This window comes from Vipera berus (genome assembly GCF_964194415.1).
Source record: "Vipera berus genome assembly, chromosome: 8".
NCBI lineage: Eukaryota > Metazoa > Chordata > Lepidosauria > Squamata > Viperidae > Vipera > Vipera berus.
This window is the reverse complement of record NC_138211.1, coordinates 13,578,525-13,595,059: the sequence shown is the minus strand read 5'-3', so window position 1 is coordinate 13,595,059 and position 16,535 is coordinate 13,578,525. Positions and strand designations below refer to the sequence as shown.

Here is a 16,535-nt window from a genome sequence, read left to right as displayed (position 1 = left end):
CGAGGTGGGGTAAGCTCTCATCCTTTGCTCCAACTCCTGCTGGGGACATGAAAGGAGCCACCAGCTGTGTGTCCCCTCGGCAACATGATGTCACCGGCTAATCCTTTCAACCCAGAAGCACCAAGTGCAAATTACTAAACTAGGTGACATCATCAGAGCACCACCAAGGACCCCACAGAATTGAAATCTAATGTGCCTGACTCCAGAGCAGACATGTCAAACACAAGGCCCGGGGGCCCGATCCGGCCCACGAAGTGGTTTCATGCGGCCCGCGAAGCCATCCTGAAAACAGTGAGGGAACAGCCCCCACTGCCTTGGCCCTGGCCCAGAGACCCTCCTTCTGCCAGAGACCCTCAGATCTGTCCCACTCTTGCCCGGGCCCCCATAGGCACCCTTGATGCGAACGATGTAGAGCTGGCCACGCCCACCCAGTAGGCCATACGCACTCTAGCCACGCCCACCCAGTAGGCCACGCCCACCCTGGCCATACCCACCCGGCCCCCTGAGGGTAACCGCAATGCTGATGCGGCCCTGAATGAAATTGAGTTTGACACCCCTGCTCCAGAGGGTTCACTGGCATTAAGAATTATTAAGCATTTGTTTATGGCTGGTTTCCTTCTTTTTTATCTGTATGAGTTTAGTCCCTGGGCTATATGGCAGAAATTGGTGAACTTTTTATGAACCAGTGTATAGAAGACCTGCAGAGCAGCCCTTGCAAGGACCTCTTTGGCATCTGTGTACAGTAAGTACTGCACCTAGAGATCTATAAGCGAGAAGGGCAAGGGGGTGGTTTCTGGTCAGGACAAGCTTGTACGCATAGATGCGTAGAAGTCCCATTTGTTGCATGATAAACCAACCTTCCCCAGTCTAGGAACCCTTCCAGATGTGCAGACCAACCGCAGAGTTCCCCAACCCAAGTGACCATTGCTGAGAATTATGGGAGTTGAAATGTATGAGTGGAGGGTGCCCAGTCACAGAACATTGGGATAAAACATGGTTACCTTATCCATAATTTGCTATAAAGAAGATAGCTGCATCAATCATGGTTGACGTTGGCTTGTTTTAAAGTCAGATGGTAATTAAAATAACCACAATTTCTTCGGTTCAAATAATGTGGCTAGATGTGGCTAATACACTCAAGCGACACACTTACTCATAGTTAACCATGTTGAACTCTGTCCAGTTTTCTGGGTTCATACACTACAATAATTCATAACCACACAGGCTGAGTTTGCACAAATGCTATATTGAAGTGATTTGGGGCTTAGTGTGTCATATAAAACAGCCAATAACTCCCAAACAGTGAAGGAAAGGTGTGTATGAGCTGAATGGGAGGGTGAATTCATTCCTATTACAATGAACTCAAAGAAAATTACTTAATGTAGTTTTTGCTAATTTCCTATTCCTCACCTACATGAAGGCATCAGACCGAAGAAAGCTGATTTGTGTGTGTGTGTGTGTGTGTGTGTGTTAGCCAATTTTTAGCCAGTTAATCCACTAATTTTCTAAATGGCATTTGTATTACATATTACATCAAACTAAAGTCTATTTAGCCATGTATAAACCATAGCTTATTGAATCCATATGTCACACTAGGGAATAAATCATGGTTTACACACCATGACAACTGAGTCCATAATCCTGCTATCAATCTCAAACAAACCTTATTTTGGCTTAGGGATGAATGAACCCAGCTAAGCGGCGCATCTGGCATTTTATAACAAAATCACCACCAATCAAGGCCGAACTGTATTTCTTGCCAATGAATTCCAAGGTGGACCATCATGGGTAGACGTAGCTTTAAAGCCAAGAAAAAGCACCGGTCTTATATCACTATATAGCAGTGTTTCTCAACTTTGACAACTTTAAGATGTGTGGACTTCAACTCCCAGAATTCCTTAGGCAGCACGCTGCCTGGAGAATTCTGGGAGTTGAAGTCCACACATCTTGAAAGTTGCCACGGCTGAGAAACACTGTAGTGGAGAGCATCCAATATTAATCACTTTGGGAGCCCACAAAGAAGCTTGCTTCCTAAATCATAGGGGGAACAAAAACACCCACTTTCAATTCCTCTTATCTCCTAGGCACCTGCATGAATACCTGGGTGGTGCTCCTTTCACAAATTACCAGGACAGTATGTATTTTGACAGATTCCTCCAGTGGAAATACCTGGAGAGGTAAGACAATAGCCTTGAGTGGCTGGAATGCAGGAAACCCCACTCATTTGCTGAGCTGTTGCTGATAAGAACGGGTCCTCAATGATGCAGTGTGATCTTCTTAATATCTTTAGGCAATCCGTGACCAAAGACACCTTCAGGCAATACCGAATCCTAGGCAAGGGAGGCTTCGGAGAGGTAGGAAGTGGTGACAGCTTGAACCTGTTCCCCATTAGGGGGTCAGAAGTAGCTTTGGATTCCTGTAATCTCAAATTCATTATGATTGTCTCTTTGGCTTCAGTTCTAACTAGGGATGTGTGATTGTTGTTGTTTTTTTAAAGCCTATTTTAGCTTTCTTCTGCATGAAGAAAGTCCACAAACTTCCTCAAACATAATTAGCGCTTTTCCAAATCTGTCTGCTTTTGGGAGAGGGGGGACATTGTTTGAATTATGAACAGATCAAGACATTTTGGAAGGTAGAAATTGTGTCAGTTAAGTGGGCTGCATTTTGGGTCTAGGTTTATGAAATGCGTACGGGTTAGGTTTTCGTCAAAATGAATCGAACTAATGTGTCTGCTGTACCTACCTATAACACTTCTACTGTTGCCTGTCGAATCGTCATAGCAATTCCTAGCAGTGAGCGTGACAGGCTCCCTGTTACATATGCAGAAGCTGTTCCAGACCAGGACAGATGTAGGTGACCAGTTTATGAGCATGAATGTCTGTGGAGATTCTCAGTCATCCAGATCATGATTGTCCCAAAGTTGCTTTTCAAAAGGTGACTGGACTTCCTTGTTTTTCTTTGAAGAGGTTTGGCTTGTCATCTGAGAAGCTTCTTCAGCTCTGACTGGATGGTGGGAATGGATCTCAGTTTTCACCCTTCAGATGTTTCCCTCTAGTCAAAAAATGCCTTCAAGATCACTTGAGGAGTTATCTAGATCAAAGAGAAATGACTTGTCCTGTCCTGCTTTGCCTTCTTGCTTATCTAAAGCTTTTTTCATGAAGATGTATATATTTCTTCAAGTGTTTTTTACGTAATTATCAAGGCAAGCAACCATCATGTTTATGTATAATAAGTAGCTTGGCTGAAGGGGAATTTTGACGGGGAAAGTGAGATCTCTGATGATTCTGATCTGAGATTTAGAGAACCTCTGGAATATATGCCAAATTCTGAAGTCATCATTATACCTTTAAGGAAGACTTGGAATATTCACTTAGCAATGAGGAAGAGCTATAGAATAGAATAGAATAGAATAGAATAGAATAGAATAGAATAGAATAGAATAGAATAGAATAGAATAGAATAGAATAGAATAGAATAGAATAGAATAGAATAGAATATTTATTGCCATTGTGTAACTCATAATGAAATTATTATTATTATTATTATTATTATTATTATTATTATTATTATTATTATTATTATTATTATTATTTTATTCTATACTCTATAACTTTGAGTAAAGAGGAAGTGTCAAAATGCAAGAATAAAATGGGGCTACCTTTAAAAGAGTAGAGCTTCCATCAGTAACACTACTGTAGTGTCACTAACAACCAGTAACAACCACTGACAATCCCACATTTTTTTTTGCCTTTAGGTTTGTGCGTGCCAAGTGCGTGCTACAGGGAAGATGTACGCCTGCAAAAAGCTGGAGAAGAAGCGCATCAAAAAGCGGAAAGGGGAGGCGATGGCTCTGAATGAGAAGCAGATCTTGGAGAAAGTCAACAGCCGATTTGTGGTGAGCAACAGTCCTGGCTGTGCTGTTGACAACTCCATTTAGAAGACTGAAATATCCAAAGACTTCCATTTGCTAATGCCATTTGGCTCTGCATTCTGAGGGGAATTTCACAGAATCAGATTCGGCCTGGTTGGTTAGCTGCAGTTATTGGCCTTGATAATGAAATGAATTCAAAAGCAATGGTCACGCATGTTTTAGAGGCAGACCAGACCAGTTTTAACATGTATCTTCTCCAGATATAATTGGGCAAATCATGTTGTACCCAAATACACTTCCAGTTCTTAGAAATTATTTGACCCGTGTGACTTTTAAAGTAGCCCTATCATTTTTCAGGCTTCACTCATCTGAAAGAAGAAAAAAATTGTGGCTGCTTTAATGAGTAGCAGACTAGCTTGGACTTGCATTCTGGAAGACATCAACAGATTCATTTTCAAAGCATGCACAGCTCTATTAAATAAGAAAATAAGGCAGCTCACTGTATCCCTAAACTATTGAATGCCATATGTTTGTGGAAGGGGATAAACAGATGGAAGATGATTTGCTATTTACGTGTTTCTGGATAGTTGGACACTGTAGAAGCAGAATTCTGGAATATACTTGGAAGTTAACTGCTCCTTCTTTTCATCTGCGCCAACAGGTCAGTTTGGCTTATGCCTATGAAACCAAGGATGCTCTGTGCCTGGTCCTCACAATCATGAATGGAGGTGACCTGAAGTTTCACATCTACAACATGGGCAACCCGGGTTTTGACAATGAGCGGGTCATCTTCTACGCTGCAGAGATTTGCTGTGGCCTTGAACATTTGCACCAGGAGGGCATTGTTTACAGGTGAGAGGGGATGGAGTTATTTCCTGTTTCCAAGAAGGTAGAGAAAGGGCTACGGTAAAGTCTCCCTTGTTACACAGTTGGCATGATGGAGGAGTGATCATTATCCTTCATCTGATTAAATGTTGAGTTATCAAACGGCAGAGGGAATCAACTGCTAAGCTAACGTCACTCTACCTGGCACACTCCATGTGGATTCTTTAGCAGTTGTGACCAACAATTTCAGAGGGAAAGATGCGTCAAACCATAATGGATCAGAGAAAAGGATCCAGTTGTCTCTATAACCCTTTGGAATGCCAAACCCCAGTGTGGTCCTTTATCCCTCTGAGATTTAAAGTAGCACTCACCACATAACAGTCGCCCCGCCTGTCATTTGATGTCACTGACCAAATGAATCTTCATAGACCTAAGCTTGAAATCAAAGTGTCCATCTGTAGACCTTTGAAAGCACCTTCCTAATAGTGGTCATCTCTCTCTTTGAGATTCAAAGCTTTCCCAGATCGCTTTGTAACACTCAGACTTAGTGCTGGATAACATTCATCAATGAAAACTGCAACAGAATGCTGTAGAGTGTGGTACTTTATATCGCTGAATTTAGTGGACAATCACAACCTCTTCCAAAAAAAACCCCCAAAACCTTCCATTTCCACTCCCCCCTTCTTCATAACTCTCCCCTTCTCAAGCAGCCAGCATTCCACACCCATGAGTGTTCTGCGCTCTAATTGGTCTGTTTAGGAGAAACACACACTATTAACCTTTCTCTCTAAGTATATTTTCTATTTCTACATAAATTGGGATTCTCCCAAGTTTACTACTAGCTCCCTCTTGTGTCTCTACGGTGCCAAGTCACAGGAGCCATGCCTGTGCAGTTAAAACCTGCACTGGGAGTGTTCCCTGGCCTTTCATCTTCCTTGTAAAGGGGAAACACAAATATACGATCTAGAAATACTGTATTATTGCTCTATATTTGATCTACAGCAAGAGCCTCTCTTGTGAGTTCCTCTAAGGTGGGACTAGAACTCACAGTCTCCTAGTGATTGTCATTGGCAATATTGTATGTCTACATACATTCATTAAAAAAACCAGTGCATTAGAACACCCCCGTCCATTTTTTTAACATCATAAAATGCTTTCTTTTAGACTAGACAAATAGCACTCTAATAAAATAGCGCTTTGATTTGCCTAAAACCTATCTTCAATAATGTGCACAAATCATCTGGTCCCAAATGGAACGAAAATAACCAGAAAGTGTTTAGCAAATGGGAAAAAATTGTACTGCATTATTTACATTCCCTTATTAAAACACATTCGTTTCTTTAAAAATCCCATAGCACTTTACGGCGATAAAACAATAAAATTAGAAAAATACTATAATGCAATGCATACAGTAACCTGCCCTGCATTATAGTACAAATACAAAAATAAATAACAAATTAATACAAAGGTGGAAATTAAGGAGACTCATTTTCATGTAGTCCCTGGCAAAGAATTGGGCGAATTCCTGAGTATTATTAGACAAGATCATTCTAACTTAAAATATATTCTGTCTTCTTAAACAAACCAGCAAAATCAGCCAGTATACGTGACTGACCTATCTAATAATTGACAGGAATCTGTTTTAAAGAATTATTTCAGATTTGCACATAGTAGCCAACCAGACAAGTGGTGTTGTAAATTCTGGGTTCTTTGGCAGTCAATGTAAAAGAGAGAGAAGGGAAAAGGATGTGTGGGCGATTCTTGGCAACTACCTGTCTCCACATGTGCAAACATTCCTTCATGGATTTAGCCATTGTATTATGCCATGGTTTCTAACCATGTTTATTCAGCAATACGTCATCAGACTAACCGCACTCTGGCTTGGGTGAAGTTTGAATCAACATGACCATGCTTGCAGGAGAGTTGAAGGGAGCTGTAATCAAACACCTCTCAAGAACACTAGTCTGGGGAAAGCTTTTCCCCGAGATAAACATTACCACAAAGTGAGCAAACCACCAGGAAATGTGGCAAGGAAGGCTATTAAAAACAACTGAAAAAGGGAAAGGACTGTCCCAGTTAAAAGTTGGTCCTCTGGGCTTTGAAAGATGAGATAGAGGGATATTTGGAAGTAATTTTACAGGGAGGTGCCTAGACAAAAATCAAACCGCCTGTTAGGTTTGTAAGCTTCAAGCGTTCTGGAAGCGCCCCCCCCCCCGGTTAATTTCTTTATTTTCTTTATTTTTATTTGTATCCTGCCTTTGTTATTTCTTTTTTTTAACAAGGTGGTGAACATATTTAATGTTCCTTTTTCCTCCTGTTTTTCCCACAACAACTCTTTGATGTGAATTGGGCTGAGAGAGGGTGACTGGCCCAAGACCATCCACCTGGCTTTCGTGCCTCAAGTGGGGACTAGAACTCGTGATCTCCTAGGGATTGGCCCAAAGTGATCTGGCTGTTTTTCATGACTAAGGCTGGACCTGAACTCACAATCTCCCAGTTTCAAACTGGTTACCTCTGTTCTTATTCTGGGTTGTCTCTCTATCTCCCCTGCAGGGACCTAAAGCCAGAGAACATGCTCCTGGATGATGATGGTGAGTGCCACATGTCACATGTTTGAATTGTTCCTGTTGTAGACTTTCAGAATCCCTTTTAACTACAAATATCAGAGGTCACCGATCTTCCTTCATTTGGATCATCTTTAATGAAAAGAAGGACTAGGGGTGACATGATTGCAGTCTTCCAATATCTCAGGGGTTGCCACAAAGAAGAGGGGGTCAAGCTGTTCTCCAAAGCACCTGAAGGCAGGACAAGAAGCAACGGATGGAAGCTGATCAAGGAGAGAAGCAACCTAGAACTAAGGAGAAACTTCCTGACATAACAATTAACCAGTGGAACAACCTGCCTCCAGAAGCTGTGAATGCTCCAACGCTGGAGGTTTTTAAGAAGAGATTGGACAGCTATTTGTCTGAAATGGTATAGGGTTTCCTGCCTGAGCAGGGGGTTGGACTAGGAGACTCCCAAGGTCCCTTCCAACTAGTCTAGTCTAGTCTAGTCTAGTCTAGTCTAGTCTAGTCTAGTCTAGTCTAAATCTATTTCCCATTCTAAATTCTAGTCCTATTCTATTCCAGTCTAGTCTAGTCTAGTCTAAGTCTATTTTCCATTCTATTTCTATTCCTATTCTATTCTGTTCTGTTCTGTTCTAAGTCTATTCTGTTCTAAGTCTATTCTATTCTATTCTATTCTATTCTATTCTATTCTATTCTATTCTATTCTATTCTATTCTTCTATTCTATTCTTCTATTCTATTCTATTCTATTCTATTCTATTCTATTCTATTCTATTCTATTCTATTCTATTCTATTCTATTCTATTCTATTCTTGCTTAACTTTAGTGCATCTACAACAATGCAGATGCATTTTTGTGCAGATTAGAATTTCGGCCACTTCTGTCTTTCCTCCACTGGTTAATTGTTCTGTCAGGAAGTTTCTCCTTAGTTCTAGGTTGCTTCTCTCCTTGATTAGTTTCCATCCATTGCTTCTTGTCCTGCTTTCAGGTGCTTTGGAGAACAGCTTGACCCCCTCTTCTTTGTGGCAACCCCTGAGATATTGGAAGACTGCAATCATGTCACCCCTAGTCCTTCTTTTCATTAAAGATGATCCGAATGAAGGAAGATCGGTGACCTCTGACATGAAAGATCACAGGATCCCCATCGTAATTTCATACCTTCTATGATCACCTTCTCCTTCTTCTATCTAGGGCATATACGGATCTCAGATCTGGGCCTGGCCATTAAGATCCCCGAAGGTGACACCATCCGTGGCCGTGTAGGAACTGTGGGCTATATGGGTATGTGGTGGAGAACTGCTCCAGGTCTTTTTATGCTGCTGACTCAAGGAGAAAGCTGGCTCAATCTGTGGACCTTCTTTTTGGGTCTGTCCAACCACACAGGCTGAGAGGAGATGGTACTTTAAAACAGGGGCAGAGAAGCTATTTTAGACTGAAAATCAAATTTCGATCACTGCAAGGTAGTCCTTGACTTGCAACCACAATTGGGGCCAGAATTTCTGTTGCTAAGTAAGGAAGCTATTAAATCAGTCATGCCCGATTTTACAAAAAATTTTTGCCATGGTTGTTAAGCAAATCACTGCAGTTTTTAAGTGAATCTTGTGGTCGTTAAACCAATCCAGGTTCCCCCCACTGACTTTGTCAGAAGCTGGCTGGAAAGGTTGCCAAATGCCCCAATTTTGATCACATGACTGTGGGGATGCTACAACAGTTGTATGTGTGAGGACCAGTTGCAAGTCACTTTTTTCAGTGTTGTTGTAACTTTGAGCCAAGATGGTGCAGTGGTTAGAATGTGGTACTGCAGGCTCACAGCTCACTCCAGGCGTTCGATCCTGACTGGCTCAAGGTTGATTCAGCCTACCATCCTTCGAGATCGGTAAAATGAGGACCCAGATTGTTGGGGACAATAGGCTGACTCTGTAAACTCCTAAGAGCGGGCTATAAAGCGGTATATAAGTCTAAGTGAAGTGGTATATAAGTCTATTGGTAGTGCTACTTGAATGGTTGCTAAATGAATGGTTGTATATCAAGGACTGCCTGTATTATTATTGCTGGTTCTGTTGTTATGCATGTATAGGCCATTTATAAGTAAAATAAGGGGAAGAGTCCAACAAAACCTTACCAATCCAGAAATGGTTTGTTACTGCCTTTTTTTTAGCTTTCCAAATTAGACTACAAACCTAGACATTCTATCATTCAGGAACTAACCAGGTCAAACCCTGTATCACTTTTTCAACCAGTCCCTCAGTTAGGTGCTGCTACCTCCTAAAAAAGCAACACATTTAATTCCTTCCCCTTATAAGGGGAAGAGGTCCTTGCCCACTGGATTCTCCATTATCACCTGTGATGGGTAATGGTTCTCCAAGGAGCAAATCAGAGAAGATTCTTTCTCATAATTTGCCACCCGATCAAGTGCTTAACCTGAAATTATTGTCTCTGTGCTCTCTCCACCCTTCTCCTCCTCTCCCCAGCTCCTGAAGTAATTAACAATGAGCGCTACTCCTTCAGCCCAGACTGGTGGGGGCTTGGCTGCCTCATCTATGAGATGATTGAGGGCCAGTCACCATTCCGGGCCCGCAAGGAACGGGTGAAGAGAGAAGAGGTGGAAAAGCGGGTTCAGGAAGACCACGAACAGTATTCAGACAAGTTCTCTGAAGATGCCAAAGCCATCTGCAAGTCGGTGAGTGATGAGAAAGATGACAAAGAGGAGAAAGCCAGAAAATAAAGCAGGAATCTTTGCCATGAGTCTGTAGTATCAGATGGAGAATCCTACATCCCCTGAGCTGAGATCACCTCTGGGTGACTACATGAACCCGTTTTGGCACTATCAAAAAGTAGTTCGCCATTGTCTTCTGCTGGGATATTGTTTCAGCTTCTCAGTTGAATTCTGCTTGGTCTGTCAAGTAAGGACCAGCTAAGAGTTTTGTGATCAGCCAAGATCGGTCAGGCAAAGCTGCTTAACTGGGCATAGATAACTTGTGTCCATGTGTGTATATATACAGGTGCACAAGTATGTGTGGGCTGGGTTGGGTAGAGAGTATTTAGTCAAGCAGCCCCAGATGTTACTCACATCAGCTTTCCAGATTCCCACTTTGCAGGGGTTTTCCAAAGCAATAGTATAAATAATTATTTTACATTAAGAGAAGCAGCAAGGCGTGCTTCTGATCACAGCCATGACATGCTATTGTTGTAATGCATGTTTAGACCTTAATGGAGTCCCCATTATTTCATTTCTGTTGCTTTAATTTTTAAAATCAGTTGACATTGATCATATGTTGTTTTTTTTTTTAAAAATGACTCTGGCAAGGACGGTGAGTCCTTTCTCTTCTGCACAGACACTTTCTTTTCATTATAAGAAGTTGTATGTACAGGACCAGATATTTTGGACTCAAGTGGGTTTGAGAACCAACTTGGTTTATGTTCCATGGCAGAAACAGAAACAATTTGGGCTTGGTTTAAAAAGTCTACTTTACAAAGTTCTGAGTTCAACACTGTCACAGGCTTTACTTACAAGAAGTTCTTTTTTTTCCCTTCCCCCTTTCAGCTCCTAACTAAAGACTCCAAACAGCGGCTCGGAAGCAAAGGTGAGGGGGCCGTCCAGGTGAAGCAGCATCCCTTCTTCAGGACAATCAATTTCAAGCGACTGGAAGCTGGCATTATGAAGCCCTCTTTTGTGCCTGACGTAAGTTCTTACAAATAAGAGTGAGGAACTCAGGGGAGAGAGATAGACAAATAGATGAGCAAATATATTATCTGCAGGGGTGAGGCGTTAAGCCAGTGCCAAAATTTTCCTCTTTCTCCAGGTGTTGTTGCTGTTGTTGTTCTGTAATGAGATTTTTTTTTCTTCTAAATTAAGGTCAGATCTATTTTAGGCACGCAAGAATGTTTCTGAGTTTCCTGCTTCAGCAAAGGAGAATCCCCTCGTTTTGGGCAATTGTGGATGCACCGTTTGGTGCCCCAAATGTAGGAAATTCCAGTTGCTTCAAAAGGAAAAGGAGGCAGGAAGTTTCTTGTAGCTTTGGATCATGAACTGTCCAATCTGTGATACTTCAGGCTTTTAATTGTCTTCTTTTTCTCTCCGGTAATGGAGATCTCCTCTTTGCTATCATCTTTATGGGAATCCTTCAGATCTTGAAAGGGTAATATCATATCCCTCTTCCTTGCTCTAATCCTGTCAGGTTTCTTCTGCTTTTTGACATAGTATTGGTGTCCACATATTTTATCCATCATCCTCACCAGTTCCCCCCCTCCTTACAATTCCAATTCTGTCCCAAAGAAGCTAAATAAAAGAATGTTATGTTGTTAGCTGCGAAGTCGTGTCCGACCCATCGCGACCCCATGGACAATATTCCTCTAGGCCAGGGGTAGGCAACCTCGGCTCTTTTATGACTCATGGACTTCAACTCCCAGAATTCCTGAGTCAGCATAGCATAGCTGACTCAGGAATTCTGGGAGTTGAAGTCCATGAGTCATAAAAGAGCCGAGGTTACCTACCCCTGCTCTAGGCCTTCCTGTCCTCTACCATCTTCTGGAGTCCATTTTGGCTCACGCCTGCTGCTTCAGTGACTCCATCCAGCCACCTCATTCTCTGTCGTCTCCTTCTTCTCTTGCCCTCAACCTTTCCCAGCATTAGGCTCTTCTCCAGTGAGTCCTTCCTTCTCATTAGGTGGCCAAAAGAATAGAAGAATAGAAATTATCTTATAGGATTCCTCAGTATTCACTGTAGGCATTTTTAGTTAGATTTAGTATCATAAACTGAGCTAGAAGGGACCTTATAGACCAGGGGTAGGCAACCTTGGCTCTTTTATGACTTGTGGACTTCGACTCCCAGAATTCCTGAGCCAACTATGCTGGCTCAGGAATTCTGGGAGTTGAAGTCCATGAGTCATAAAAGAGCCAAGGTTGCCTACCCCTGTTATAGACTTTACTGGTTCCACTCACAGTTGAGGTCATGAATTTACAAAACCATCCCCAACACATGGCCATACAGCCCCCCCCCCTCCTTTTAAAAGAGAATCCTCCACCATTATTCTGCCATTGCTTATTTATTATTATCTTCAGGAAACTATTCCTAATGGTCATTCTGAATCGTCTGTCTTTTAATTTCATCTTCTTAGTCCCAGTCCTTCCTTTGGCTTTCAAAGGGAACAAATCCATCTCTTCTTGCACATGACTTGCACATCTGGATATGTAAGTCCTAGAGATGACAAACTTACTGGAACCCTCCTTGTCTTTCCCTTAGCCTCGGGCTGTGTACTGTAAGGACGTACTGGACATTGAACAATTCTCCACTGTGAAGGGTGTCAACTTAGACCAAACCGACAATGACTTCTATGCCAAATTTGCCACAGGTTGTGTCTCAATCCCCTGGCAGAACGAGGTAAGGAATGGACATTTGCAAATATTTATTTATCTGTCAAATTTAAAAACTGCCCGTCTCCCTCATGGAGGGAGTCTGTGCAAATCAGGGAAGAGACTTGATGTATAGTAGTTGAACACTATCTCTAAACTAAGAGAAGTTCATTGGCAAAGCCTCTTGATGTAAGGTGGCACATAGAGCTGGGAGTAGGTTGTCCCAAATGTCCATTCTGTCCAGCTGTTTTAAGGATTTTATTATGTAGCACTCTGTTTCCCCACCATTCTAATCTTCTTCTTTTTATCTAGATGATCGAGACAGAATGCTTTAAGGATCTCAACATCTTTGGACCAAATGGCACCCGATCCCCGGATCTGGACTGGAAGCAGCTCCCCGACCCACCCAAGCGTAGCCTCTTGCAACGGCTCTTCCGGCGTAACGTAAGATCCAGTCTTGTTCCCTTTGTTTTCTTTTTTTGCGATATCTCCTTGCAGCTGCCAACCCCATACTTACATTCTTCAGTACTACTTAACCTGACTAAGCAATGTAGCAGTGTTGTACCTTCAGCTTCAAGATATACTTTGTGCACTCTGTATGTCAGACGTTTATTTTTGAATGGATATACTTCAGGGTAAACTTGCATATGGGTCTTCTCCAAACTGGCCACCCACCAGATGTGGGGACCTCGGTTCCTGGAACTCTCAGCAATGGCCATGCTGGCTGAAAAATTCTGGGCAATGAAGTCCCACGTTTGGAAGTCACTCAGGTTGGAGAAGAAGCCTGGTATATAGGACCTCTGCCAGAGACTGGAGATTGGAGGAATGTTATGTGGCTCAGTGATAAAGCACTGCAGGAGTTCCCAAGTTAGACCTCTGGGCACCTGTTATATCCTTCCTGAAACTCTGGAAAGCTGCTCCCAGTCAGCATGGGCAATATTAGTCTATATCAGCGTTTTCCAACCAGGGCATCTTCCAGATTTATGCAGTAACTCCACCAATCTTCAGCAATTGCAGGCTGAATGGAAAATTCTTGGAGTTGAAGTCCATACATTCCAGAAGTTGTTGTTGTTGTGGGGGGGGGGGGGGAAGAATTCTGGAACAGTGGCCCAAAACTGAATTAGGCAGTTTCTTAGCTTCCTAAGTCTTTGGAGTCTTCTGTTTGAAGAACGGTGGCAGATCTGTAGTTCAGTGGTTGAGCAACTGCATGGCACCAATAAAGCCTTGGGTTTATTGCTGGCATCTCCAAGAACAGAACAATGAGAGAGCTTGCCTGTTAGTCATGCTGAATAGCAGACCTTTCCCCCCCTCCCCCCGCACTCACCTTTTTCCCTCTCTTCATTTTTCCCAATAGCCAAGTGACTTCACCATCAGCACCAATGTACATTCCAACCTGTCGGCAGCCCCCTCACCAGCTTGGCCCATGGCACAGGCTCCCTCCTGACCTCTGGAACTAGCCCTCATCCTTTGCCTTCTCAGGATTGCCTTAGGCTGACATGTGGAAGTCCCCGTCTTGGGCCAGGCTCTGTTACTGCTGGGAACTGAAGGAACACAGCCTTCCAATCGGCAGGGCAGCAATGGGCCAGAAGACCTTTGCCACCTCCTGGTGCTGATGTGGATTGGGGGCACGGAGACTCTACTTGTCCAGAACCTTGGCTGCTGCTCGTTGACAGGGTCTTCCTTCATTTTTCTGTACTTTGACTGCACAGGGAGCATCTACGGCTCTCCCCCCCCCCCCCCCCCCGTTCTCTTTGTCTCATCACCTCCTGACCAGCTTTCCTGGGAGATCACCTGGTGAGAGGTATCTGAGAAGGAAGGATTTAAAAATTGAAAGAACCACCAATGATACCTGGAGATGGCAGAGACAAGGGCTGGAGCCCTAAACTGGAGAGAAAACGAAAATGGACAGCTTGGACAAAATTGCAATGGGGATAATAAGAAAGACTCCCCGCTCTTGCGTTGGCATCTCCAGAGACTCGTGGATAAGTGCGTGTTGGTTTGTGTGTGGATGTGTATTGAACTTCTAGCTCCTTGGAGTTCATTCAGGGTTTTCCCAAGGAACATTCCCACCCTCACCATCAATTCTACAGCCTGAGGCCATTGCAAAGCCAAAGAAGACAAAGAAAGTTGAAGAGCAATTGATCGTCTTTCCTTTAGGACATTCTTTCTTGGCTGGTCATCCTCTGGCTGTGCTGGACTGTCCAGCACCTGTCATCTCTTAGCAATACAGCCTTTAGACCAGATTGTTGGGCAGGGTCAACTGGAATCCAGGAAGTGTGGAAATCCGCAGGTGCAGAACGCTGCTTTAGAGGCACTCAATATAGGAAAAGACAGGGAGCAGAGATGGGTGACATCTCAGCCTGAAGGAAGCCTTTCAGCGTTCCCAAACCCTGACTTTAACCTCAACCTGCAGTGTTGAAGATATATTTTTAAAATCCTGCATATTTAAACTTTTATTACAGTTGTTTCCATCGGCCTGTCTACTCATTTATTTTGTTTCTTTTCCTTTCTGCCTCTTGCATTTTCCCCATTCTCACGTGACCTTTCCTTTTTAATCTTTGTGCCACCCAGCCTAGTTGGATCCTGATGAATTAAAGCAGATGCAGGGCTAATCCAGATTGCGATCATATGCGCAAGTACGATGGAGCCAGATAATTTCATCTGATGGGTTCCCAAAAGTTCAACATCCAAATGGGATGGTAATGGAAAGACAGGCTGCAGGTGGACAACTGTCTTTTAAAACACGCCTCTGCGTTAGAAAATAAAAGTTCTTTGTAAGTAGAAAAGCAGAATAAGACTGGGTTAAAGTTTCAACCCATAATATTCTGGACTTCTACTTTCAAAGAAAGTCCTCTACCCCAAGTACAAGACTCACGTGCATTGGGTCTATTTTAATTTTTCCTCTAGGCTGGGGCAGGACTAATGCAAAGGAAAATGAAACCAACCAATTGGAGCCAGAGGCTTAGCAAAATAAAGGGTGTTTTCAGAAAAAAGAATGGAATATGAGGTCACAGTGCTGTCTTCAAAAGGTTGAGTTTTGATTACCCTCATGCAGTGGGTACCACGGACTTTTGGGCACCAGGGACTGGTTCTGTGGGGAGATGTTTTTCCACGGACCAGAGAGGGCATGGTTTAGCATGCTGTATCCCATGGACGGGGCTTTGCTCATGTCTACGGCCCAGTTTCTGGCCTGTCACAGCCCGATGTTGGTTCACCGACCAGGGGTTCGGGACCCCTGCCCTAATGTGCTCCATTTCAGGGAAAAAAGGGTCATTTGGTTGCTGCTATTGCTAAATAATTGGGAATCCCCGTTGCTTCTTTTCTTTGAAAATGATAGAAAGGATGATGTAGAGAGAAATGAATGAGGAGAGCCTTGCTCTCTGGACTTAGAAAAGAATTAAGAGAAGGGGAAAGGACAACAGTGGAGAGGAAGTAGGAGACTCACTATAGGGAACCTTGTTCCCAAGTTTCTCCAAACCCAAAGCTGGAAACAGGTCTCTGTGTTGAACAACAGCGTGGAAGTTAAGATACCTTTAGCTCTCCGGAGGCTGGTGAAGCACAATTCTCAGCATCTCTTACTTTAGCCGCTCCTAGGTGGCCCTGCTGGAAATTGTCATTTTAACAACTTCTGGACAGCTATAGGTTTTCTACTTCTAAATAGGGCTAGATTTTCTCTAGCTTATAATATACCTATTTTAGTGCTCTGGCTTGACTCTGTTTCCCATCTTCACTGCTTTTAAAATTGTGTCATTTGTTTTTACGATCATAGGAAGCTCCGAAGCAGGGCCCTTCAAACTTGGCAACATGCAAGACTTGTGGACTTCAGTTCCCAGAATTCCTCAGCCAGCCAGGGTTGGCTGAGGAATTCTGGGAGTTGAAGTCCACAAGTCTTAAAAGTTGCCAAGTTTGAAGATCCCTGCT

At 43.1% G+C, this 16,535-nt stretch overlaps 1 protein-coding gene across 3 annotated transcripts in view; it reads left to right on the top strand.

Moving 5' to 3' along the window:
- LOC308671470 (G protein-coupled receptor kinase 5-like) overlaps positions 1–15,226 on the top strand; it is a 68,284-nt gene extending 53,058 nt beyond the window's left edge. For 2 of the 3 annotated variants that reach the window (XM_081333676.1, XM_081333675.1), the window contains 12 exons: positions 642–742; positions 2,085–2,177; positions 2,291–2,354; positions 3,755–3,895; positions 4,533–4,723; positions 7,250–7,287; positions 8,454–8,543; positions 9,734–9,942; positions 10,807–10,944; positions 12,505–12,642; positions 12,927–13,058; positions 13,969–15,226. In XM_081333676.1, the coding sequence (XP_081189802.1) occupies positions 642–742; positions 2,085–2,177; positions 2,291–2,354; positions 3,755–3,895; positions 4,533–4,723; positions 7,250–7,287; positions 8,454–8,543; positions 9,734–9,942; positions 10,807–10,944; positions 12,505–12,642; positions 12,927–13,058; positions 13,969–14,058 (1,425 nt within the window). In that variant the 3' untranslated portion in view covers positions 14,059–15,226. Of the gene's footprint in view, positions 1–641; positions 743–2,084; positions 2,178–2,290; positions 2,355–2,480; positions 2,935–3,754; positions 3,896–4,532; positions 4,724–7,249; positions 7,288–8,453; positions 8,544–9,733; positions 9,943–10,806; positions 10,945–12,504; positions 12,643–12,926; positions 13,059–13,968 lie in introns of those variants that run through there. The other variant, XM_081333677.1, reaches the window with a different exon arrangement.
- The last annotated feature ends 1,309 nt before the right edge of the window (positions 15,227–16,535 follow it).